The sequence below is a fragment of the Pseudophryne corroboree genome, chromosome 4, assembly GCF_028390025.1.
Source record: "Pseudophryne corroboree isolate aPseCor3 chromosome 4, aPseCor3.hap2, whole genome shotgun sequence".
In the NCBI taxonomy this organism is placed as follows: domain Eukaryota; kingdom Metazoa; phylum Chordata; class Amphibia; order Anura; family Myobatrachidae; genus Pseudophryne; species Pseudophryne corroboree.
Window position 1 is genome coordinate 726,751,035 of NC_086447.1, and position 25,810 is coordinate 726,776,844.

General features: G+C 47.2%; 1 protein-coding gene across 1 annotated transcript in view; it reads left to right on the forward strand.

Annotated features, from left to right (window-relative positions):
• Positions 1–25,810, forward strand: part of HEATR1 (HEAT repeat containing 1) — a 290,453-nt gene that overhangs the window by 172,839 nt on the left and 91,804 nt on the right. Inside the window, exons 24-28 of the mRNA XM_063918062.1 lie at positions 891–997; positions 1,641–1,778; positions 5,482–5,600; positions 22,880–23,001; positions 23,387–23,515. Of these exons, the coding sequence (XP_063774132.1) occupies positions 891–997; positions 1,641–1,778; positions 5,482–5,600; positions 22,880–23,001; positions 23,387–23,515 (615 nt within the window). The remainder of the gene's footprint in view (positions 1–890; positions 998–1,640; positions 1,779–5,481; positions 5,601–22,879; positions 23,002–23,386; positions 23,516–25,810) is intronic.

Below are 25,810 nucleotides of genomic sequence, written 5' to 3' on the forward strand. Positions count from 1 at the left end.
TTGGCTTTTTAGCCGTGTGCCTTTATAATGTGCAGTCCCCACACTCCCAGCAATGAGGTTGGCCTTCCCGCACTGCAATTAACCAGATTCTATTTCTCATTTATATATCACCTTCTAGAAGATAATACCTTGTATCTGATTGGTTGCTATGGGCAACATCTCAACTTAAATAGAACTCCCATCTTTGTAAATTTACCTCTAAGTGTATACTTAAAGCTTTTTAAAAAAAATTCAAGGAGCAATTTGCTGCTGTGCAGTTGCACTTAAGCACAATAGCTGTGATACTGTATAGATGGGCCTCGGTTTTTATAAAGCTTGCTCACAATGTCAATTGTTCCTCTTCTATAAAAATGCATGAAGCCTAGATAATAAAAAATAGAATTGTGTTCATTATACTGAATAAATAAAAAAATTGTGCTGTGCGGGTGTTTATTACTGAGAGTGCACGTTTCCCAGAGGCACAAATTACCGGTGATGGATAATTTTGTGGCTCGTCCATGAAGTATAAATTAGAAGCTGCTAATTACTACTTTCCGTAGCTAAATTACTTTAAATGGCTAGAGAATGGAGATCCTGCTAAGCTTGCTGTTAATGCAAGTGCTGTGAAAATACGCTTTGTATTTCCTGTAGTATAGATTTGGACTTTTTGTTTTAGAAATTGTAAATGTAATATACTGGTTTAAAGCTGCTTGGTGATTTCTACACTGTTATGGTGATTATACATGGACCAATCATACCTCTAAACCTGAGCACTAGCTGGTTCAGAGTGGTCATTTTCTGACCAGCTTAATATCAGACGTGCTGATAAATGTGATCTATGTAAATCAGATTACTATGGAGTATTATTGCACTCACTTGGCCAACTAATGGGTTGCACAACTTTCTTACAGATCTCCGTTAATGCCGGTCATGTGAGTGCAGAACTTGAACCACCAGGAAAAGACAAAAGTGTGTCTTCGGTGCGAGAAACCAGGAGAAGTAAAATGCAGGGTCAAAGGTAGTACCATGGCCTCTCATCCTGTGCAGCATTTTGGATTTAACCGAACCGTTAAATCATGCAGTGATATTTTAATATAATGCATCTTTGTTCTGCATTGATTTAATTATTTACTTACAGTGAATACCTATAAAGACCATGTTTTCTATGTAGGAATTATTCTTGTTCCTGTCAAAGGCATATTCTAACAGGTGTTTAAGGTACATAAATAACCTAAAGCGATGTGTACCCAGCCGATATATCAGCCTGACTGACCAAATATCGGATCCTGTGTACACATCAGAATGAGTAAATGAAGGACCGGCAACCTTATTGTTCAGTCCTTCATTTACATAGAACTAGGTCGCTAGCGCTATCTCCCGGTTCTCCGTGCAGCATGGCCAACTGGGTGACGTCATTAGTGACTGTGGGCACCCGCATATCGGGTATGTGCACTGAACGATATACCCGATGTGTCTTTCCAATTCGGATGGAATTGACATATCTGGCTCAAGGAGTGTTAACACTTCTCAGCATTGTATTAGACAATGGAATAAGAATAGCATTCAGGAAAAGATGGTCCTCTTCTTTCTATATTTAAACGTTTACAAATCTCCAGCTATGTCTTCCAATGACAGTTCTTGTGTTTTACCCACTGGATTAGGAAACCGCAGGCTGACGTGCCAGAAGAAGGGAATGTGAACTGGCCTAGGACCACCCTTATCCTGGAGCTGCTGCAGCACAAGAAGAAGCTGAAGGAACCACAGCTCTTAGTGCCTACTCTGTTTTACCTGCTCTCTAGGTATGAGAGTATGTTTGGAGAATTATACCCACTTTTTATTATAGAAGCCACATAGTGTGTGCTACACTTTATTTATGGCCTAGAGCAGTGGCCCAGCAGTTGGTGCACATGATGTGAGGGGTATAACATACACACACTTAAAGGCTGCAATGTTTTATGTTCATGACTTACAGGAATTGCAAATAAGGCATGGGGTGCCACTGAGGCTCAGTGGGTAGGGAGGACAGACGGTCTATATTCCTTGTAATGCAGACCAGGGAATCTTTGCTACAGTTCCCACATTCTGTGCGGAAGAGAAAGTGTACAAGAATGGCCCGAGGTAACCATTTTAGGTAATCACAGAGAAGGTATCCAAAGCACTGGAGTAAAAAATCTAAGGTACAGTAGATCAATAGTAATAGGATAATTGAAAGCCTTAGGTATTTTCTAGAGCATCTTAAAGCACACTATAGTTGATCACGTGGTTGCGGAAAGGAAATAAAATAGTGGAGTAGCCATCATTGCCTACTGTATAGCATAAGACAAGTAAGAGGACTCCAGTGTGCAAGGACATTACAGCAGGCTCAGCAAGCAAACTGCGCAGGACACTGACTGAATCAGCTCATCTGGACAGCTGCCAATCACCCAACACGGCAAAGTTACCAGTTTCCCCGTTTACTCCGTTGTTCCCTCCACAGAAAAAACAAGCAAGCAATTAACATATTAATTTATCTCACTGGGGACCAAAGTTTTCAGTCTATGGGGTATATTCAATTAGCATCGGATCCATTCCGACATGTATTTGTCGGAATGGATCCGACAACCCCTATTCATTCTCATCTCAATTCGACTTTTTCAAGTCGAATTGAGATGAGGGACCCAGAGGAGGAGAGGGGGGAGGGGAGCCGCGGGGAGACCAGTGGGGACAGCCGCCGGCAGACTGAGGAGATCAGTGCTACAGTAGCGCTGCAGGAGGATGTCACACAGCCGCCCGACCTCACGGCAGTGTCCATCCGGCTCCAGCAAGCGTGACCTCACTTGCTGGAGCCGGGTGGAAGCTGCCGTGAGCGGCGCGGCTGTGTGACATCCTGCTGCATTTCTGTCCTGTAGCACTTATCTCCCCTATATGCTGCGGCTGTTCCCCCTCCTGCGGCTCTCCCCACTCTCCTCCTCTAGGTCCCACATCTCAGTCCGACATATTTTTATGTCGGACTGAGATGGTCGAAAAGGGGGCCAAAACCTGTCGGTTTTGACACAAGCACGTGGATCGGCAGCTATTCCGCCGATCCACGTGCTTTTCGACAAGTCGAATTCATCGACTTATCGAAAAATTTTGAGTTATATTGACTAGGTCAAATCACGATTCGACCTTAAAAAGTCAAAAACTGCCGTCTTTTTGACATACGGCAGCTTTCAAATTAAATTGAAAATACCCCTATGGGATGAATGTAATAGGGTGCAAGAAGCCGGAGGTGCAGGAGTTTGTCTGAGAATACCCGTATTTTGAAAGCGGCAATCATTTACAAGGCAAACCCGGTTTGGTTTTGCCTTTAAAATGATTGCTGCTTTCAAAATATTGGCCTTCTTGCACCTATTACATTTACTCCTATGTATCCAGCAAGCCATAGCCGGATTTTGTGTTTGTCACAGTGCAGAGGTGGAACATGCTCAATAAACATATAACGTAGGTACAGATGTGTCCTCATCAGTGGTTGGTCCAGAAGTGAGGCTGCAGCACAGTTCAGATTTCAAATAGGGGAGCCACACCAGCTGCCATCCCAAGCGCTGCCAAACATCACCAGCCGGGACTCACTGCAGTTGGTGTGGTCCCCTATTTGAATTTTGGATTGCGCTGCAGCCCTGCCTGTGGAGCCACCACTGGTCCTCATGCATCCAGCCTCAATACGCCATGCAGCGCGAAATGAATGGTGTAAGTAAGCTGTCAGGTCCCGTACAACCCTGCAACCGTCGTGCATCTTTTTTTTATGAAAATTCATCTTATTCGCAACGCAGTGTGACTTGGATGCACAAGGGGACTGTGCTGATTAATTTAATATAGGACACGTATATTCTGTGTAATTGAGTCTGTATACGGAGCAGAACAGAACTTGTATTGGAAAAAGCTTTGGCTGCTACATTGTAGCACTTTGTATACAGATTCAGAGACTGTTGCACACAGATATGCAGGTTCCATATATCAAATTAATCTGTTGTCTTGTGCGTCCTAATCACAGTGCATTGCGAATAAGATGCATTTGCAGCAAAAAATTGCCGACACTAGAAGATTTTCACACAATCTGGTGTACCAAGAGGGGATGTTTGGTATGATTGCAGCAAAGATGTATGAGGACACATCTGTAGTGTATGTATATCTTCAAACTTTTTTTATTTTCTTTCAGATTAACTGTTTTCATATGCGACACCTTCCAAAAATATATGTAGTACCGCAAGTATTGTTAAGCTAGTAGGCCATTGACAAGATAGGAGCACATAGGATGTAGATCACAAAGTCAAAGATGTATGTTTGACAGTGTTTGGACAACGTAGGTATGGGTGGTGGTAAGGGTCTGTTTGGCATAGTGATGTGGGTCATGCAGCTTGGGGGAGAGCTTTGTAGACAACTCTGTAATAATGCGCCATTGGTGCCTGGTATAAATGTGTTAAGGTGTGTAAACACAGTGAGATCCTTGCTATGCCCGATTTTGACTATGCGATTTCCCTTGAACTCCCCCAGAGCCCAGATAGCACGGATAGTACAGATTTTGACTATCTTTACTTTTGATTGATTTTGACTAAGTGCCAATTTTGACTATACTTTGTACTAGATAGTATACTAGATAGTTAAGATTTACTTGCCTGCACAGTCTATCTAGCCTTACGATACCGACCCCACGGGAGCATGCAACGGGATCAAATCGGTCTCGCAAGCTGCCTAAGGGTGTGTACACACGGTGAGATTTTTTCTTTCTATTTTGACTGTATAGTCAAAATCGCAAGAAAAGTCAGTGCAAATTGCAAAGTGTTATGCCACTTGCGATCCCGATGCACGGTCCCGCCAGGTCGGGATCGCAAGAAAAGATAGACTGTGCAGGCAAGTCAATCCTTGCTAGATCGGTGTACTATCTAGTTCATCTCACATGCCAATGACATCTCACATAAGCCAAAATCGTAAGCACACATAGTCCATATCTCAAGAAAAGTTAGTCAAAATCGGTGGTGCTGCTCTCCGGGGAGTTCAGGGGAAATCGCTAAGTGAAAATCGGGCATAGCAAGGATGTCACCGTGTGTACACACCATAACATCTTGAGATGTGCACTAACTTTCCTTAAGATTTTTACTGTATAGTCTAAATCTTACAGGTTTATCTCACTGTGTGTACACACCTTTAGAGTCAAATAGCTGTTTGAGTAATTTCTTTCGATATGCAAGATTTACCTAAAGGTCAATAGCTCCTCCCTAATACTCTGCTCAAATTGCTATGTATTCATCACTAGCCATGAATTTTACAGTCTCCCGTATAGCTTTATAAAGGTAAGGTGAAAGTGGTTGTTTCAGAGTATGGGTAAAAATTATGACCACTTTGATGTTTTTAATATGGTAGCAAGGAAACTGAATTCCTGATTTTTAGTATACCTTTGGTAATTGTTTTCATACAGATGATTGTTTTCATATTATCTCAAGTATGTTGTTTGTCTGTCTTCTGAATTTTGGCTTTGGGTTTTAGGTGTCTTGAGCCTACAAATCCTGTGCCGGATAACTTGGAGTACACCAAGCAGCTAATACTTAGTTGTCTGCTTAACATCTGTGAGAAGATTTCATTGAACAATGCCCAGGATGCAAAAGGTAAGACAATAAGGCTTCAGATTTATCAGCTTCTAAACAGGACAAATGGAGATGTTGCTGATAGAAACCAATCAAATTCTAGGTATCATTTTAGAGCATGTATTAACTAAATAAGTAGAATCTTATTGGTTGCTATGGGCAACGCCTCCACTTAGCCTTCAAAAGGACAAGTTTCCACCCTAAGCTCTATTTTTATAAGGGGTCTTTATAGTTTTAACCTAGATTCCTGTCCTATAACATTATAACATCCTGATACAATTTGTACATTGAGAATGGAATCGGTACTTTTCTCTGGCAGCGGTTAGAGCCAGGCGCCCGACTGAGCAATTCAATTGCTGAACTAGTCGGGCACGAATAGCTGCGGCATCTGCATTTCAGATCACACACCCTGGAGGTGGGGAGCTGCAATTAGCGAAAAGTGACCCGTTTGGGCGGCCAAATAGCACTTACCACATCACGCCCAGCATTTTGGTCGGTTTTAGCTGTTTTATGTGGTTAAACCCGGGATGCCTGGGCACATTCAGCGCGGAAAAAAAAACATTTCAATAAGCCTCCCGATCTCCCATCACTTTAGATAGGAGATTGGATGCGATAAACAATTGGATTCTGCCCCAAATGTTAAAAACAATATTCTTCCTTGGCTTTACCATCTGCATATCGTCCCTTTTGGATTAATGATCGTATATAAGAGCTTTTGTGTTGTATTCCTGTTATAGACTTCATTCATTGCAGGCCTCATATACCAGATCTTTTCTGAAAGTGGTTATCTGTAGAATGTAAAACTAGTGTCTTTGATTTTGTAGTAGATGTTATTTCTCTATCGTCCTAGTGGATGCTGGGGTTCCTGAAAGGACCATGGGGAATAGCGGCTCCGCAGGAGACAGGGCACAAAAAGTAAAGCTTTAGGATCAGGTGGTGTGCACTGGCTCCTCCCCCTATGACCCTCCTCCAAGCCTCAGTTAGATTTTTGTGCCCGGCCGAGAAGGGTGCAATCTAGGTGGCTCTCCTAAAGAGCTGCTTAGAAAAGTTTAGCTTAGGTTTTTTATTTTACAGTGAGTCCTGCTGGCAACAGGATCACTGCAACGAGGGACTTAGGGGAGAAGAAGTGAACTCACCTGCGTGCAGGATGGATTGGCTTCTTGGCTACTGGACATTAGCTCCAGAGGGACGATCACAGGTACAGCCTGGATGGTCACCGGAGCCTCGCCGCCGGCCCCCTTGCAGATGCTGAAACGAGAAGAGGTCCAGAATCGGCGGCAGAAGACTCCTCAGTCTTCTTAAGGTAGCGCACAGCACTGCAGCTGTGCGCCATTTTCCTCTCAGCACACTTCACACGGCAGTCACTGAGGGTGCAGGGCGCTGGGAGGGGGGCGCCCTGGGAGGCAAATGAAAACCTTTTTTGGCTAAAAATACCTCACATATAGCCTCCGGGGGCTATATGGAGATATTTAACCCCTGCCAGAATCCGTTAAGAGCGGGAGACGAGGCCGCCGAAAAAGGGGCGGGGCCTATCTCCTCAGCACACAGCGCCATTTTCCCTCACAGAAAGGCTGGAGGGAAGGCTCCCAGGCTCTCCCCTGCACTGCACTACAGAAACAGGGTTAAAACAGAGAGGGGGGGCACTAATTTGGCGTTAGAAATATATAAAAAAGATGCTATAAGGGAAAACACTTATATAAGGTTGTCCCTATATAATTATAGCGTTTTTGGTGTGTGCTGGCAAACTCTCCCTCTGTCTCTCCAAAGGGCTAGTAGGTCCTGTCCTCTATCAGAGCATTCCCTGTGTGTGTGCTGTGTGTCGGTACGTGTGTGTCGACATGTATGAGGACGATGTTGGTGAGGAGGCGGAGCAATTGCCTGTAATGGTGATGTCACTCTCTAGGGAGTCGACACCGGAATGGATGGCTTATTTAGGGAATTACGTGATAATGTCAACACGCGCCAAGGTCGGTTGACGACATGAGACGGCCGACAAACAATTAGTACCGGTCCAGACATCTCAAAAACACCGTCAGGGGTTTTAAAACGCCCGTTTACTTTAGTCGGTCGACACAGACACAGACAGGGACACTGAATCCAGTGTCGACGGTGAATAAACAAACGTATTCCTTATTAGGGCCACACGTTAAGGGCAATGAAGGAGGTGTTACATATTTCTGATACTACAAGTACCACAAAAGAGGGTATTATGTGGGATGTGAAAAAACTACCGTAGTTTTTCCTGAATCAGATAAATTAAATGAAGTGTGTGATGATGCGTGGGTTCCCCCCGATAGAAAATATGGGCGGTATACCCTTTCCCGCCAGAAGTTAGGGCGCGTTGGGAAACACCCCTTAGGGTGGATAAGGCGCTCACACGCTTATCAGAACAAGTGGCGGTACCGTCTATAGATAGGGCCGTCCTCAAGGAGCCAGCTGACAGGAGGCTGGAAAAATATCATAAAAAGTATATACACACATACTGGTGTTATACTGCGACCAGCGATCGCCTCAGCCTGGATGTGCAGAGCTGGGGTGGCTTGGTCGGATTCCCTGACTAAAAATATTGATACCCTTGACAGGGACAGTATTTTATTGACTATAGAGCATTTAAAGGATGTATTTCTATATAAGCGAGATGCACAGAGGGATATTTGCACTCTGGCATCAAGAGTAAGTGCGATGTCCATATCTGCCAGAAGATGTTTATGGACACGACAGTGGTCAGGTGATGCAGATTCCAAACGGCACAAAGGTGTATTGCCGTATAAAGGAAGAGGAGTTATTTGGGGTCGGTCCATCGGACCTGGTGGCCACGGCAACTGCTGGAAAATCCACCGTTTTTACCCTAAGTCACATCTCTGCAGAAAAAGACACCGTCTTTTCAGCTTCAGTCCTTTCGTCCCTATAAGAGTCATATCTGCCCAGGGATAGAGGAAAGGGAAGAAGACTGCAGCAGGCAGCCCATTCCCAGGAACAGAAGCGTTCCACCGTTTCTGACAAGCTCTCAGCATGACGCTGAGACCGTACAGGACCCCTGGATCCTACAAGTAGTATCCCAGGGGTACAGTTTGGAATGTCGAGACGTTTCCCCTGCGCAGGCTCCTGAAGTCTGCTTTACCAAGGTCTCCCTCCGACAAGGAGGCAGTATGGGAAAAAAATTCACGAGCTGTATTCCCAGCAGGTGATAATTAAATTACCCCTCCTACAACAAGAAAAGGGGGTATTATTCCACACTATATTGTGGTACTGAAGCCAGAAGGCTAGGTGAGACCTATTCTAAATCTAAAAAAATTTTGAACACTTACAAAGGTTCAAATCAAGATGGAGTCACTCAGAGCAGTGATAACGAACCGGGAAGAAGGGGACTATCTGGTGTCCCGAGACATCAGGGATGCTTACCTCCATGTCCCAAATTTGCCCTTATCACTAAGGGTACCTCAGGTTCGTGGTACAGAACTATCACTATCAGTTTCAGACGCTGCCGTTTGGATTGTCTACGGCACCCCGGGTCTTTACCAAGGTAATGGCCGAAATGATGGTTCTTCTTCGAAGAAAAGGCGTCTTAATTATCCCTTACTTGGACGATCTCCTGATAAGGGCAAAGTCCAGGGAACAGTTGGAGGTCGGAGTAGCACTATCTCGGATACTGTTACAACAGCAGGGGTGGATTCTAAATATTCCAAAATCGCAGCTGATCCCGACAACAAGTCTCCTGTGCTTAGGGATGATTCTGGACACAGTCCAGAAAAAGGTTTTTCTCCCGGAAGAGAAAGCCAGGGAGTTATCCGAGCTAGTCAGGAACCTCCTAAAATCAGTGCATCATTGCACAAGGGCCATGGTAAAAAAAATGGTGACTTCCTTCGAAGCAATTCCAGTCGGCAGATTTCATGCAAGAACTTTTCAGTGGGATCTGCCGGACAAATGGTCCGGATCGCATCTTCAGATGCATCAGCGGATAACCCTATATCCAAGGACAAGGGTGTCTCTCCTGTGGTGGTTACAGAGTGCTCATCTTCTAGAGGGCCGCAGATTCGGCATTCAGTTTTGGATGTTGGTGACCACGGAGGCCAGCCCGAGAGGCTGGGGAGCAGTCACACAAGGAAAAAATTTCCAGGGAGTGTGATCAAGTCTGGAGATTTTTCTCCACATAAATATAGCTAAGGGTAAATTTATAATGCTCTAAGCTTAGCAAGACCTCTGCTTCAAGGTCAGCCGGTATTGATCCAGTGGGATAAAACATCACGGCAGTCGCCCACGTAAATAGACAGGGCGGCACAAGAAGCAGGAGGGCAGTGGCAAAAACTGCAAGGACTTTTCGCTGGGCGGAAAATCATGTGATAGCACTGTCAGCAGTGTTTCATTCCGGGAATGGAAACTGGGAAGCAGACTTCCTCAGTAGGCACGACCTCCACCCGGCAGAGTGGGAACTTCATGGGGAAGTTTTCCACATAATTGTAAACCGTTGGGAATTACCAAAGGTGGACATGATGACGTCCCGTCTGAACAAAAAACGGGACAGGTATTGCGCCAGGTTAAGAGACCCTCAGGCAATAGCTGTGGACGTTCTGGTAACACCGTGGGTGTACCAGTCGGTGTATGTGTTCCATCCTCTGCTTTTCATACCTAAGGTACTGAGAATTATAAGACGTAGAGGAGTAAGAACTATACTCATGACTCCGGATTGGCCAAGAAGGACTTGGTACCCGGAACTTCAAGAGATGCTCACAGAGGACTTATGGCCTCTGCCGCTAAGAAGGGACTTGTTTCAGCAAGTACCATGTCTGTTCCAAGACTTACCGCAGCTGCGTTTGACGGCATGGCGGTGGAACGCCGGATCCTAAGGGAAAAGGCATTCAGGAAGAGGTCATTCCTACCCTGGTCAAAGCCGGAAAGGAGGTGACCGCACAACATTATCACCACATGTTGCGAAAATATGTTGCGTGGTGTGAGGCCAGGAAGGCCCCACGAAGAAATTTCAACTCGGTCGATTCCTGCATTTCTTGCAAACAGGAGTGTCTATGGGCCTCAAATTGGGGTCCATTAAGGTTCAAATTTCGGCCCTGTCGATTTTTCTTCCAGAAAGAATTGGCTTCAGTTCCTGAAGTCCAGAAGTTTGTCAAGGGAGTATTGCATATACAACCCCCTTTTTGTGCCTCCAGTGGCACTGTGGGATCTCAACGTAGTTCTGGGATTCCTCAAAACACATTGGTTTAAAACCAGTCAAATCTGTGGATTGAAGCATCTCACATGAAAAGTGAACATGCTCTTGGACCTGGCCTGGACCAGGCGAGTGTCAAATTGGTGGTTTTTTTCTCAAAAAAGCCCATATCTGTTTGTCCATTCGGACAGGGCAGAGCTGCGGACTCGTCCCCAGTTCTCTCCCTAAGGTGGTGTCAGTGTTTCACCTGAACCAGCTTATTGTGGTGTCTTGCGCCTACTAGGGACTTGGAGGACTCCAAGTTGCTAGATGTGGTCAGGGCCCTGAAAATATAGGTTCCAGGACGGCTGGAGTCAGGAAAACTGACTTGCTGTTATCCTGTATGCACCCAACAAACTGGGTGCTCTTGCTTTTAAGCAGACTTTTGCTAGTTGGATGTGTAATACAATTCAGCTTGCACATTCTGTGGCAGGCCTGCCACAGCCAAAATATGTAAATGCCCATTCCACAAGGAAGGTGGGCTCATCTTGGGCGGCTGCCCGAGGGGTCTCGGCTTTACAACTTTGCCGAGCGGCTATTTAGTCAGGGGCAAACACGTTTGTAAAATCCTACAAATTTGATACCCTGGCTAAGGAGGACCTGGAGTTCTCTCATTCGGTGCTGCAGAGTCATCCGCACTCTCCCGCCCGTTTGGGAGCTTTGGTATAATCCCCATGGTCCTTTCAGGAACCCCAGCATCCACTAGGACGATAGAGAAAATAAGAATTTACTTACCGATAATTCTATTTCTCGGAGTCCGTAGTGGATGCTGGGCGCCCATCCCAAGTGCGGATTATCTGCATTACTTGTACATAGTTACAAAAATCGGGTTATTATTGTTGTGAGCCATCTTTTCAGAGGCTCCGCTGTTATCATACTGTTAACTGGGTTCAGATCACAGGTTGTACAGTGTGATTGGTGTGGCTGGTATGAGTCTTACCCGGGATTCATAAATCCTTCCTTATTGTGTACGCTCGTCCGGGCACAGTACCTAACTGAGGCTTGGAGGAGGGTCATAGGGGGAGGAGCCAGTGCACACCACCTGATCCTAAAGCTTTACTTTTTGTGCCCTGTCTCCTGCGGAGCCGCTATTCCCCATGGTCCTTTCAGGAACCCCAGCATCCACTACGGACTCCGAGAAATAGAATTATCGGTAAGTAAATTCTTATTTTTTCTGCAAATGTTGGCCAAATGTAAACATTTTAGTAAGCTATTACAGAAACACAGTGCAAATTTACACTAACGGGGAATACAATTAGCCATGGGCTAATTAATTCCCCGGGGGATCCATTTAGCCCCGGAGTGCAGTCCCCAGGCTGCACTTAACGGATATTACTTTTCGTATCTGCGTAGTCCCGAAAAGAAATAGGCAAGATATTGAATGTTTCCAGGTTTGCGACACCCGTGAACACACAGGTCCAAGAACTTATCCCGGATCATGTGTTAACGGGTGAAAAAAATGGGCTGTAACTGAATAGCCTTTAGCGTTAAATCCGTTCTCATACCTGTTAAATTAACAGGGCCAATTGAATCCTCCCAGTGTCTGCTAAGCATAAAGTTTGAAAGTTTGTAAGTAAATTAATAACTACCACATACAGGTGAAATTTCCAGCAGGACTTGGCACCTGCCCACACTGCCAAAAGTACCAAAACCTATTTAAATGACCGTGGTATTACTGTGCTGGATTGGCCAACAAACTTGCCTGACCTGAACCCCATAGATAATCTATGAGGCATTGCCAAGTGAAAGATAAGACATGAGACCGAACAATGCAGAAGAGCTGAAGGCCTCTATTGAAGCATCGTGGTTTTCCATAACACCTCAGCAGTGCCACAGGCTGATAGAATCCATGCCACGCTGCATTGAGGCACTAATTCATGCAAAAGGGGCCCAAACCAAGTACTGAGTACATATGCATGATTATACAGAAAGCTGACATTTCTTCCACGTCCACTAGGGGGCGCAGGAGATAACACTGGGTATAGCATGGCTGGGAGCAAGGCAGGCACCAAAGGGGTTACTTTTAATTACCCAGCAGGCCTTGCCTCCCTGTCCACTATACCCCGCCCCCGATCTCAGGCTCTACCGTTTTCTTTGGGTGCCCCAGGCAGGAACAGGCACCAGCTATTAGGTGGATGCTTTTTAGCTGCCCATGTTACTGTTTATCTTTCTTCTTAGTTAGTGCTGCAGCGCAGCGGAAATGAGAGGGCTGCTGGTGGACTTAACGCCCAGCAAGCCCGCTCCATCACCCGGCTGCCGCTGGCGGCAGCGCTAGTGATGGGACTAGCGTCTTCCGTCGCAGGACACTGAGCCACTACAGTGACCTCCCCCTGCAGCCGCACCGGTGCCGGAAGGTAAGTGGACCAGCTCCCGGCGTGCTGGGACCTGCGACTAGCAGCGATCCCCTCCCGCTTACAGGAGACAGCGGGAGGGCAGATGAGTGGGGGCCCAGTGTTTTGCGCCATTACCACTGGACCACCAGGGCACAGTAGCAGGTTAGAATGCGGGTCCATTGGGTTTTTCATCTGATGGGGGAGGGGTGCCCAGCCTGCAGCCCCTCCCCCGCCCCTAGGGATTGCTAGTAGCATAGCTTATGGCCTGTAAGGTTTCTCCTCCTCCTTCCTCTATCAGTCCCTCCCTAAAACCGCTGAGCAGCCATTTTAGATCACTAGGTGGTTGGGACTTGCAAGAGTAAGGAAGGTCTGGCCTCTGTTTCCACTGTACCTCGCTCCAGTAGCCGAGTCCAGCTTATTTCTCTTACGTCCTAGAGGATGGTGGGGTCCACATTAGTACCATGGGGTATAGACTGGTCCAGCAGGAGCCATTGACACTTTAAGAGTTTGAGAGTGTGGGCTGGCTCCTCCCTCTATGCCCCTCCTACCAGACTCAGTTTATAAAATGTGCTCGGAGGAGCCGGTCACAGCTAGGGGAGCTCTCCAGAGTTTCCTTAGTAAAGTTTAGTTTTAGAGTTTATTATTTTCAGGGAGGCTGCTGACAACAGCCTCCCTGCATCAAAGGACTGAGGGGGGGGAGCAGTGTCTGCCCTGCGGGGTCTGAGCCTCTGTCTCCGCTGACTGGACACTAAGCTCCAGAGGGGATAGATGGTTCCCCGCAGCAGGAAATCGCTCACCCCAGCAGCATGCCGCCACCCCCTTACAGAGCTGAAGATTGTGGCGAGTGAGTCACCGACCCCCCTAGCAAGCGGGGGGCCGGTGTGAAGATGGCGGTATCAGGGTAGGTAACTGCGCTCCGAGGCTCAGCGGTACATAGTGCCGCGCTGTGAGGGGCGCCCTGAGCCAGCGCCTATACCCTACACTGGTCACACAGCCTGTCGGGGTCCCCGGATCTGAGCCAGCATCAATCCTCAGGCCAGTATAATCCTATGAAGAGCGGGAAGACAGCGCCATTTTGGGGACGGAGCTTCTCAGAGTGGACCCAGCAGCGTTTCAGCACCATTTTCCTGCCTGCACAGCGCTGTCAGTGAAGAGCAAGTCCCTCCACAGCAACTCCAGCTATCTATCATGGTACCAGGGGGCTGTAAAAGGGGGGGGGGGCTGCAGAACGACTGTGTAACCTATTAAGATGCACAGTCAGCGCTGATAGGGGGTCTCCCATTATATTAAAAGCGCTGTGTGTGGGTTGGCTCCAATCTCTTTCTCTCTCTTGCCTTTCTTGGGGGTGAAACTGTCTGCCCTCCCCTGTGTGTGTGTGTGTGTGTAGTGTCTGTGGTCTCCATTAAACAATGTCCAGGGACTCTGTGTCATATGCTGCAGAGGATATGTCCCCTCAGGATGATTCCATTCCATGTAATCCAAGGAGAAGCTGTTACAGTCCATAACACTCACGACTCAGCTTCTCAGAAAACATGGTTGGATCCTGAAGCTTCCAAAATCACATTTGGTACCAACCAGAAGATTGTCCTTTCTGGGAATGATCCTCGACACAGAAGTGCAGAGGGTGTTTCTCCCAGTGGAAAAGGCGTTGGTGATTCAAACGATTGTCCGGGATGTCTTGAAGCCAGCCTGGGTGTCAGTTCATCAGTGCATTCGCCTTCTGGGGAAGATGGTGGCCTCTTACGAGGCTCTGCAGTATGGGAGGTTTCATGCTCGATCCTTCCAACTGGATCTCCTAGACAAATGGCCGGGATCCCATCTACATATGCACCAGAGAATTCGTCTGTCACCAAAGGCCAGGATTTCACTCCTCTGGTGGCTGCAATTATCTCACCTTCTGGATGCAAGTCTCCGGGGCTGGGGCGCAGTCACTCAAGGGGAAACCTTCCAAGGAAGGTGGTCAAGTCTGGAAGCCGATAAACATTCTGGAACGAAGAGCTGTCTACAACGGTCTCCTCCAAGCGGCCCATCTTCTGAGACATCAGGCCATTCAAGTGCAGTCGGACAATGTAACAACAGTGGCATACATCAACTGACAGGGCGGAACGAAGAGTAGAGCTGCGATGGCAGAGGTAACAAGAGTCATCCTCTGGGCAGAAAAGCACGCGTTGGTGCTGTCAGCAATCTTCATTCCGGGAGTAGACAACTGGGAGGCGGACTTCCTCAGCAGACACGATCTCCATCCAGGAGAGTGGGCTCTCCATCCGGAAATGTTCAATGAGGTAACAGATCTTTGGGGCGTACCCCAGATCGACATGATGGCCTCTCGTCTCAACAAGAAGCTTCGTATTGTTCCAGGTTGAGGGACCCCCAAGCAGTGGCGGTGGATGCCCTGGTGACTCCGTGGGTTTTCCAGTCGGTGTACGTGTTTCCACCACTCCCACTCATTCCAAGAGTGCTAAAGCTCATAAGGAGAACAAGGGTTCAAGCTATCCTCCTTGCTCCAGACTGGCCAAGAAGGTCTTGGTACGCGGATCTTCTGAATCTACTGCTAGAAGAGCCGAGGCCTCTTCCTCTTCGTGAGGATCTGCTGCAGCAGGGGTCATTCGCCTATCAAGACTTACCGCGGCTACGTTTGACGTCATGGAGGTTGAGCGCCTGATACTAGTTCGGAAGGGCATTCCGAACAAGGTTATTCCTACCCTGATACAGGCTAGGAAAGGAGTAACGTCTAAACATAACCATTGAATCTGGAACAAATATGTATTTTAGTGTGAGTCCAAGAAATTTCCTGCGGTGGAGTTTCAACTGGGACGGTTTCTCCTCTTTTTACAAGCTGGTGTGGATATGGGCCTAAAGTTGGGATCTGTGAAGGTCCAGATTTCGGCCCTATCCGTTTTATTCCAAAAACAATTGGCTGTTCTCCTTGAGGTTCAGACCTTTATGAAGGGCGTTCTGCACATCCAACTTCTCTTTGTACCACCTACGGCGCCTTGGGACCTTAACGTGGTGTTGAGGTTCCTCCAATCGGACTGGTTTGAGCCTCTACGGGAGGTTGAAGTTAAATTTCTTACATGGAAAGCGGTCACTTTGTTGGCTTTAGCTTCTGCTAGACATGTGTCGGAGCTGGGGGGCTTTATCGTGTAAAAGCCCATACTTGATCTTCCATGAAGATAGAGCTGAGCTCCGGACACGTCAGCAGTTTCTTCCGCAGGTTGTGTCGGCATTTCATATCAACCAACCTATTGTGGTGCCAGTGGCTACTGACTCCTCAATTTAATCAAAGTCCTTGTATTTTCTAAGGGCTCTGTAAATTTATGTGAAAAGGACTGCTCGTCACAGGAAATCTGACTCTGTTTGTACTGTATGATCCCAAGAAAATTGGGTGTCCTGCTTCTAAGCAGACGATATCTCGCTGGATCAGGTTCACTATCCAGCATGCGTATTCTACGGAAGGCTTGCCGTGTCCTACGTCTGTCAAGGCCCACTCTACACGTAAGGTGGGGTCTTCCTGGGCGGCTGCCTGGGGTGTCTCGGCGTTACAACTTTGCCGAGCAGCAACTTGGTCTGGGTCGAACACGTTTTCTAAGTTCTGGAAGTTCGATACTTTGGCCTCTGATGATCTGAAGTTCAGTCAATCAGTTCTGCAGGAGCCTCCGCGCTCTCCCTCCCGTTCTGGGAGCTATGGTACATCCCCATGGTACTAATATGGACCCCAGCATCCTCTAGGACATAAGAGAAAATAGGATTTTGGTTACCTACTGGTAAATCCTTTTCTCGTAGTCCGTAGTGGATGCTGGGCGCCCGCCCAGCACTTTGTTTTTCTGCACTTGTTATCTGGTTCAGTACAACTTCGCTTTAGTTGAGTACTGTGTTTACTTGGCAAGTAATGCTGAGTTTTTAAGCTAAGTTTGCTTGATGTTCCTTGTATGTGTGAGCTGGTATGAATCTCGCCACTATCTGTGTTAAATCCTTCTCTCGAAGATATACGTCTCCTCGGGCACAGTTTCTAGACTGAGTCTGGTAGGAGGGGCATAGAGGGAGGAGCCAGCCCACACTCTCAAACTCTTAAAGTGCCAATGGCTCCTGGTGGACCCATCTATACCCCATGGTATGCTTATTATTTTTTAACACTCACTGGCTGTGGAGTTCTCACTGCCTTTTCCTATTTATTACTCACGACTGTATAGTCTCAAATATTATCACGACATCCAGAGGCAAGAAGACAGTGGCTCCTGAGCCTCGCACTTGCCGTGTGTGTTCTGTCTCCACTGGATCCTATTGATGGTGACGTGTGCAAGGAATGTGTGATGGCTCCGTCACAGGACATCCCTGTACCGGTGACAATTTCTCAGGAACCAGCCTGGGCAACCTCATTGACGCAGGTATTGGCGCAGCTGGTAGATTGCTTATCCACTGCGCAAGTGGTTCCCCTGGAACCAGCGCCCCCTAGTACTTCCATGTCAGCACAGGCGGCCCCTTCTCAGGTGGACCCCCCATGGGTGCAATCTTTTGCACAGTCTATTCAGGGCCTTACACAATTCTCGGCTTCCATGCAACAGCTCATGGATAGAGAAAAGCGACCCAGACCCCTCTACTCCGCGATCCGATGGGGATTCAGATTCAGAATCCCGTTCGGACCAAAACCACGTCTCGGGGATCAGATCTAGACACTTCATCTTTACCATATGGAGGACTCATTGTCAGCGGCAGAAGTGGACACCCTTGTCCGGGTGGTAAGATCAGTCCTGGATATTGAGGTTGAGGACTCCACTCCCAAATCTAAGATTCCAGTTTTTAAAAAAACGAAAAAGGACTAGACACCATTTCATTCTTCTGCGCAATTAAAGGACATGCTGGAGATTTCAGCTATCTAAAAGGTATAACACCTTTTATTCACTTCTGCCCAAGGATAGATCCAAGTGGGAGGACCCTCCACCGGTAGATGCCCATGTGGCTCATCTCATACGTTCTTCAGTGCTTCCTATTCCAGATATCTCGCCACTTAAGGACCCTACGGATCGGAAATTGGACACCTTTCTTAAAACTGCATATACTCATGCAGGCGCAATTACCAGACCGGCCCTGGCATCAGCCTGAGTGACAAAAGCGGTCGGTAGTTGGTCAGAACAGCTACAACAGGGCCTGTCGTACAATGTCAGTAGGAAACAATTATTGGTTCTTGTAGGACATATTCAGAAAGCGAATGTCTATCTCGGGGAAGCAGCCATGGATACTGCGTTTCTTACCTCAAAAGTTTCAGCTTTAACAGTGGCAGCCAGGCGTTCATTGTGGCTTCGCTCATGGAGAGCAGATGCCTCCTCCAAGAAAGCTCTTGAGGCTCTTCCGTATGCGGGAGATACCCTCTTTTGAAAGAATTAGTCAAAATTGTGACGTCACTGGCAACTTCTAAAACGGCCTTTCTTCCATCATCATCAGCCCCTAGATCCAAGACATCCTTTCGCCCACAAGGAAGAGCCAAGGGTCAGGCCTCCTCTAGATACCAGGCCCCTGCAAAGGGCTCCATGCCTTGTACTAAGCAACCTTGGGCTACCAGACACCCAGCCTCAAAACCGGCTGACTTCTGTCCTGTCTGCGTCGTTGGTTGGAGATCACGATGGACGCCTCGGTCAGAGAAGTCGTGTCTCAAGGATATGCTCTGACATTCTGGCACCGGCCTCCAACAAGGTTTTTCACCATGGGTCTTCCGGGAGAACCCGAAAAAGCAGAGACTCTACAACAGTGAATCGACTCCCTACTCGCCTCCAAGGTCATTGTCCCAGTGCCACGGGATCAAAGAGGTCAAGGTTTCAACACCTCGCTCTTTCTGGTTCAGAAGCCGGATGGTTTTTCCGACCGATTCTCAACCTCAAATAGTTAACCGTATTCCTGCGAGTCCCCAAGTTCCGCATGGAGTGTCTAAAGTCCATCATATTGGATCTGGAATCTTGCGACTACATGGCATCTTTGGATATCCAGGATGCATATCTGCATGTGCCGATTCGTCCAAGTCATCACCGGTTTTTCAGGGTCGCTGTGAAGGGGGATCACTTCCAGTTTCAAGCCCTGCCGTTCTGCCTCTCCACGACTCCGAGGGTGTTCACGAAAATCATGGCAGTGAGTTCTGCTCACTTAAGACGCGGGGGGATTCACATACTACCTTACTTGGACGACAATCTTCTTTTGAATCAGTCCCAAGAAGAGCTCTCAGTACAGCTACAGTCAGCGGTGGAGATCCTACAATCACACGGCTGGAAGATAAACTGAAAAAAAAATCAACTTATGACACCCTCACAAACAATCCTACATTTAGGGGTGTTGTTGGATTCCAGAGTACAGCGTGTGTTTCTGCCCCAGGACAAGATCCTTGTTCTTCAGGCCAGAATACAAAACGCTTCATCACCAACACCGGGCAGTATCCGTCCATGCCTACATGCAGGTTCTGGGCTCCATGATGGCGGCGTTCGACATGGTGCAGTACGCTCAGTTCTAGTCTCGTCCACTGCAGTTGGAAGTTCTTCGCAAGTGGGATGGCCCTTCACTCCACATTCGTTCACAGACTATGATCCTCTGTCCGGAACTTCGGCTGTCATGACATGGTGGCTCCTCAGTACCAATCTGGACAAGGGACGTCTCTTTTGGATACAGGACTGGACCTTGGTCACCACGGATGCCAGTCTCCGAGGATGGGGGGCAGTCTTCGGAACTCATACGTTCTAAGGCAGCTGGTCCTCTTTGGAAAGTACACTTCCAATCAACATCTTGGAACTGAGAGCAATCCTCAAGGCGTTCCTATCAGCTGACCGGTCAAGGTTCAGTCGGACAACGTATCAGCCGTGGCTTACATCAACTGCCAGGGTGGCAGGCGTAGTCGTGGTGCCATGCTGGAAGTTACCAAGATTTTCCTCTGGGCGGTGCACCACCTTCCGGCACTGTCGGCGGTGTACATTCCCAGAGTACTCAACTGGGAAGCAGACTTCCTATGTCATCAGGATGTGCACTCGGGGGAATGGATGCTCCATCCAGCGGTGTTCCACATGTTGGTCTCCAAGTGGGGGATGCTGGACATAGGCCTCATGGCGTCTCATCACAACAACCAGGTCAGCAGATTCGGCTCCCGCACACGGAATTCGGAAGCGTGTCTGGTGGATGCGTTGACGGCTCCTTGGACATTTCCCCTTGTATATGTCTTTCCTCCGTTCTCCCTCATACTCCGGATAGTTTGGAAATTCAAGCAGTAAGGAGGCACAATGATCCTAGTGGTTCCAGATTGGCCGTGTCGCCCATAGTAGGCAGATCTCCTCAGCTTGTCCATAGACGCGCCTTTGCGTCTTCCCTTACGTCCAGATCTCCTGTCACAGGGACCCTGTCTTCATCCGGATCTCAGCCGCCTCGCTTTGACGGGGTGGCTATTGAGACATCCGTTTTAAAGAAGAAGGGTTTTTCCAGGAGGGTTATCAAGACTATGCTCAGAGCTCGAAAGTCTTTGTCGGCCAAAGTCTACTATCGCATCTGGAAGACTTATTTTACCTGGTGCTCTTCTTGTCAATTTAATCCTCGGTCCTTTCGACTAGCCAGGTTTTTGGTCCTCCTGCAGTCGGGTTTAGACCTCTGTCTTCGATTGTCTTCCCTGAAAGTTCAGGTATATGCCTTTTCGGTGCTCTTTCAGAAGCAGTTGACTTCTTTACCTGATGTCCGGACTTTTTTTTTACAGGGAGTCCTTCATGTTCTGTACAGCCACCTTTTTGTGGCTCCCTGGGATCTCTCCCTGGTTCTCAGAGTGTTACAATCTGCTCCCTTTGAACCATTGGACTCGGCTGACCTACGCTGGCTTACCTGGAAGACCTTGATCCTCTTGGCAGTATCTTCGGCCAGGTGGGTCTCGGATCTTAGTGCCTTGTCCTGGCATTAACCATACCTGGTGTTTTACCCTGATAGGGCGGTACTTCGAACCCGCATCTCCACAGGTGGCTTCCTTGGATGTGGTGCGGGCTCTCCGCATTTATGTTGACCGTACTAGAGCTGTCCATCGCTTGGATTCTCTTTATCTTATTGGATTCTCGCAAACGGGGTTGGCCAGCGTCTAAGCAGACCTTGGCCAGGTGGCCCCTGTTGACTATTCACCACGCCTGTTCAGCATAACATCTTCCTAACCCTGCGGGGGTTAAAGCTCATTCCACCCGTGCTGTGGGGGCTTCGTGGGCAGCCTCCCGTGGGGCCTTGGCAGAACCGCTTTGCTAGGCTGCCATGTGGTCTTCTGCCAGACTTTCAAAAAGTTCTATGCGTTTGACACCTTTGCGTCTGAAGGCACAGCCTTCGGGCGAAGGGTCCTCAGCGCAGTCCAGGAGCGTCCCCACCCTTAAGGGAACAGCTTTAGAACGTCCCAGTGTTATCTCCTGTGCCCCCTAGTGGACGTGGAAAAAAATGGGTTTTATGGTCTTACCTTGATAAATCCTTTTCTTCGAGTCTATAGGGGGCACAGGACGCCCTCCCTGACGCACCTGTCTTGCGGGACCGGGTTTCCTGTGTCGGTGGTGTGTGGCTGTTCATCTGCTCAGTGTCTTACTGTGTGATGTGTCCTTCCTTCCGCTTCCTGCCCGTCCTATCTTGGGCTTGCTACTAAAACTGGTGGGATCGGGGGCTGGGTATAGTGGAGAGGGAGGCAAGGCCTGCTGGGTAACTAAAAGTAACCCCTTTGGTGCCTGCTTTGCTCCCAGCCATCCTATACCCAGTGTTATCTCCTGTGCCGTCTATGGACTCAAAGAAAAGGATTTATCAAGGTAAAATCCTGTTTTTTTTTATTGATTTTATGTAATCTAATTTTCTAAGATTTTGGATTTGGATTTTCTTATACTGTTAAACCACAGTCATCCAAATTCTAACAAATAAATGCTTAAAATATCTCACTTTGCATGTAATGAGTCTATATAATATATTGGTTTCACCTTTTAAGTTGAATTACTGAAATAAATTAACTTTTGCATGATATTCTAATTTTCTGAGTTTCACCCGCAAAGGTCTAGCTTATGGTCACAAAGCAGCCCAGACCAAAAATGTGTTAAGTTTTTACACAATTAGTGTTATACAGTACTACAATTAAATTCACAAATTCAGTACAGAATAAAGTTATGAACTTTATTATGGGGGTAATTCAGACCTGATCGCTAGGCAACGATTTTTGCACTGCTGTGATCAGATAGTCGCCGCCTACAGGGGGGAGTGTATTTTAGCTGTGCAAGTGTGCAATCACGTGTAGCAGAGCTGCACAAACTGATTGTGTGCAGTCTCAGGACTTACTCAGTTGCTGTGATCACATCAGCCTGTCCAGGACCGGAATTGGCGTCGGGAACCCTCACTGCAAACGCTGGGACACACCTGCATTTTTCCAAACACTCCCAGAAAACGGTCAGTTGCCACCCACAAAAGCCCTCTTTCTGTCAAACTCCTTGTGATCGCCCGTGCTTTCGGATATTTTGCACCATCCCTTCGCTGACCGGCAATCCCTGTTACTGCAGTCCGTTGTGCCTGCGCAGTTCAGATCTGATCGCAGGCTGTGAAAAAACGTAGCCTAGCGATCAGGTATGTTTTGTGTGTTTGTGGGTCATAATGATGTTTATATATACTTGTGTGTTTTATTTTGAGGTGGGGATTAGATTACGGGGCCAGAAGGTCACCTATTTGTCAGAGACAAATAGATGTATAGTTTGTATATTATGGATGGGTTTGCACCAGTCTGTAAATACAGTCTCTTAAAATCCATTTTCCAGAAATTCTTGATGAAGAAAAGTTCAATGTGGAGCTGATTGTCCAGTGTGTCCGGACCTCTGAGATGCCTCAGACTCATCATCACGCACTGCTTCTGCTGGGAGCTGCCTCTGGAATCTTCCCAGTAAGAAGGCGTTATGATTGGATCATTACTTTCTTAATGTCAATGCCTCGTGTTCATCATTCCCCAATGTCCTCCTTTCAGTGCATGTCTGTTTACATTCATCTTTTTCATGCTCCAGTACAGCTTACTTGTGAAGTATCCTCTTAATGTAATTGAACTGTTTTTACATGACGGAACGTTTACTGTAGCTACAATTTGCTGAGTATCTCTTTATGCTGCCTGACAATGTTCAGACTTGGCGTTTCACCATTCATTGCTTAGACCTCCAGTGTTGGTGTCAGTGACTGTATGATGTGTAATTGTGACAGGAGGCATTCAGGGGCCTTGTGAATGTTATTTTGTTTTTTAAAAGTCCGTACTAAAACTGGCTTTGTTTCTTCTTAAGGACAAAGTATTGCACAACATCATGCCCATCTTCACCTTCATGGGTGCCAGTGTTATGCGGCTGGATGACAGCTATAGCTTTCAAGTTATCAGTAAGACTGTGCAGACTGTGATCCCAGCGCTTATACAGGTAAGTACCGAGGCATGCCAAGCCTGGGTAATAACTTTGTCTGAAAGCTAAATAAAATACATCTATATATTTTCAGAATTGTTATACATCTTTATAAACTGTTGTTTATATGGACAGCTGCCTGTCTTTTCTTACTTATCTGGGTGACTCAAAAGGATAAACAATTTGGAAGCTGCTCAATCATACCTGGAGATAATTATATATCAGGTGCTGGAAGGTGGAGGGGTCACAGATAAACAAACAAAGAGGAAGGGGGGTGCAAATCCCCACCCCCAAATTCCCTTCCGCACACTGAAGATTACCTGTAACCATCCCTGAATCTATCTGGTAATAAAATTCAGAGAATTCGTCACAAATGTTTGCAAACACATGTTTAGCTGCTGGCCACTTCACGGCTTCTCTGATACAGCAGTCCTAACTACTTGATAGCAGTGCCCACATTGGGCCATGTAATTTGTCACAGTATGCCTCATAATAAAGGCCATTACTAAAACAGTTCCAGACTGAGAGCTAACTTACCAGGGAGCCACCCCCAGGATCTCCCATTGGCACTACAAGGAACAGCATGCCTTCCAAATGCTGCTCCCATTCAATGCCTCATGCACACAAGCAGACAAACAATTTGGAAGCTGCTCAATCATACCTGGAGATAATTATATATCAGGTGCAGGAAGGGGGAGGGGTCACAGACAAAGAAACAAAGAGGAAGGGGGGGTGCAAATCCCACCCCCAAATTCCCTTCCGCACACTGAAAATTACTGAATAATTGACTCAAAAGGATAACAGAGGTGGGCATATTAAAGATTTGCATTACAATAGAAACCAATCAGACTACTAAAATTATATTCAGTGTTAAAAGAACTATAAGAATGTGGAATTTTATTTTGCTGTTTAAAATCATAATGGTATAGCCATATAACAGGATTTCTGTACTTCCTTTTCTCAATCCATTGGGGACACTGGACTGTCGGCTATAGAGCCTCCTTTAGGACTTAAAAATATAACATTTGTTTGTACTCCTCCTATTTTTATCCCACCTTTATATCCGCATAGTAAAAAAACAGAAATAGACTAACCAAAACAGGGGAAACAACATTCTCAAATATTTTTTTACAATTTACAGGAAAACTAAAGCATAAACTTGATAAAATGCTAAAGCAGTCCACCCCTTAACACAAACACACAAGAGTATTTTTGGTCATACCATTAATCCCTTTTCTCTAACGTCCTAGAGGATGCTGGGACTCCGTAAGGACCATGGGGATAGACGGGCTCCGCAGGAGACATGGGCACTTTAAGAAAGACTTTGACTCTGGGTGTGCACTGGCTCCTCCCTCTATGCCCCTCCTCCAGACCTCAGTTTGATACTGTGCCCAGAGGAGATGGGTGCACTGCAGGGAGCTCTCCTGAGTTTCCTGCTAAGAAGTATTTTAATTAGGTTTTTATATTTTCAGGGAGCACTGCTGGCAACAGACTCCCTGCATCGTGGGACTGAGGAGAGAGAAACAGCCCTACTTCTCTGAGTTTCAAGGTCCTGTTTCTTAGGCTACTGGACACCATTAGCTCCAGAGGGAGTCGGAACACAGGTCTCACCCTGGAGTTCGTCCCAGAGCCGCGCCGCCGTCCTCCTCGCAGAGCCAGAAGATAGAAGCCTGGTGAGTATGAGAAGTAAGAAGGCTTCAAAGGCGGCAGAAGACTTCGTGATCTTCACTGAGGTAACGCACAGCACTGCAGCTGTGCGCCATTGCTCCCATACACCTCACACACTCCGGTCACTGTAAGGGTGCAGGGCGCAGGGGGGGCGCCCTGGGCAGCAATATAAACCTCTATTATGGCATAAACACATATATACATGTACAGCTGGGCACTGTACATGTATATAAAGAGCCCCCGCCATGTTTTTGAATAATTTGAGCGGGACAGAAGCCCGCCGCCGAGGGGGCGGGGCTTCTCCCTCAGCACTCACCAGTGCCATTTTTCTCCACAGTACAGCGCTGAGAGGAAGCTCCCCGGACTCTCCCCTACTTACTGAGGTGACAGTTGGTTTTTCAAGAGGGGGGGGCACATAATTGGCGAAAAACGTGTTATTTCAGCGCTACTGGGGAAACAGTCTGTGTTTTGCCTGGGTTATATAGCGCTGGGGTGTGTGCTGGCATACTCTCTCTCTGTCTCTCCAAAGGGCCTGGTGGGGAACTGTCTTCAGATAAGAGCTTCCCTGTGCGTGTGGGGTGTGTCGGTACGCGTGTGTCGACATGTATTAAGTGGAAGGCTCACCTAAGGAGGAGGGGGAGTGTA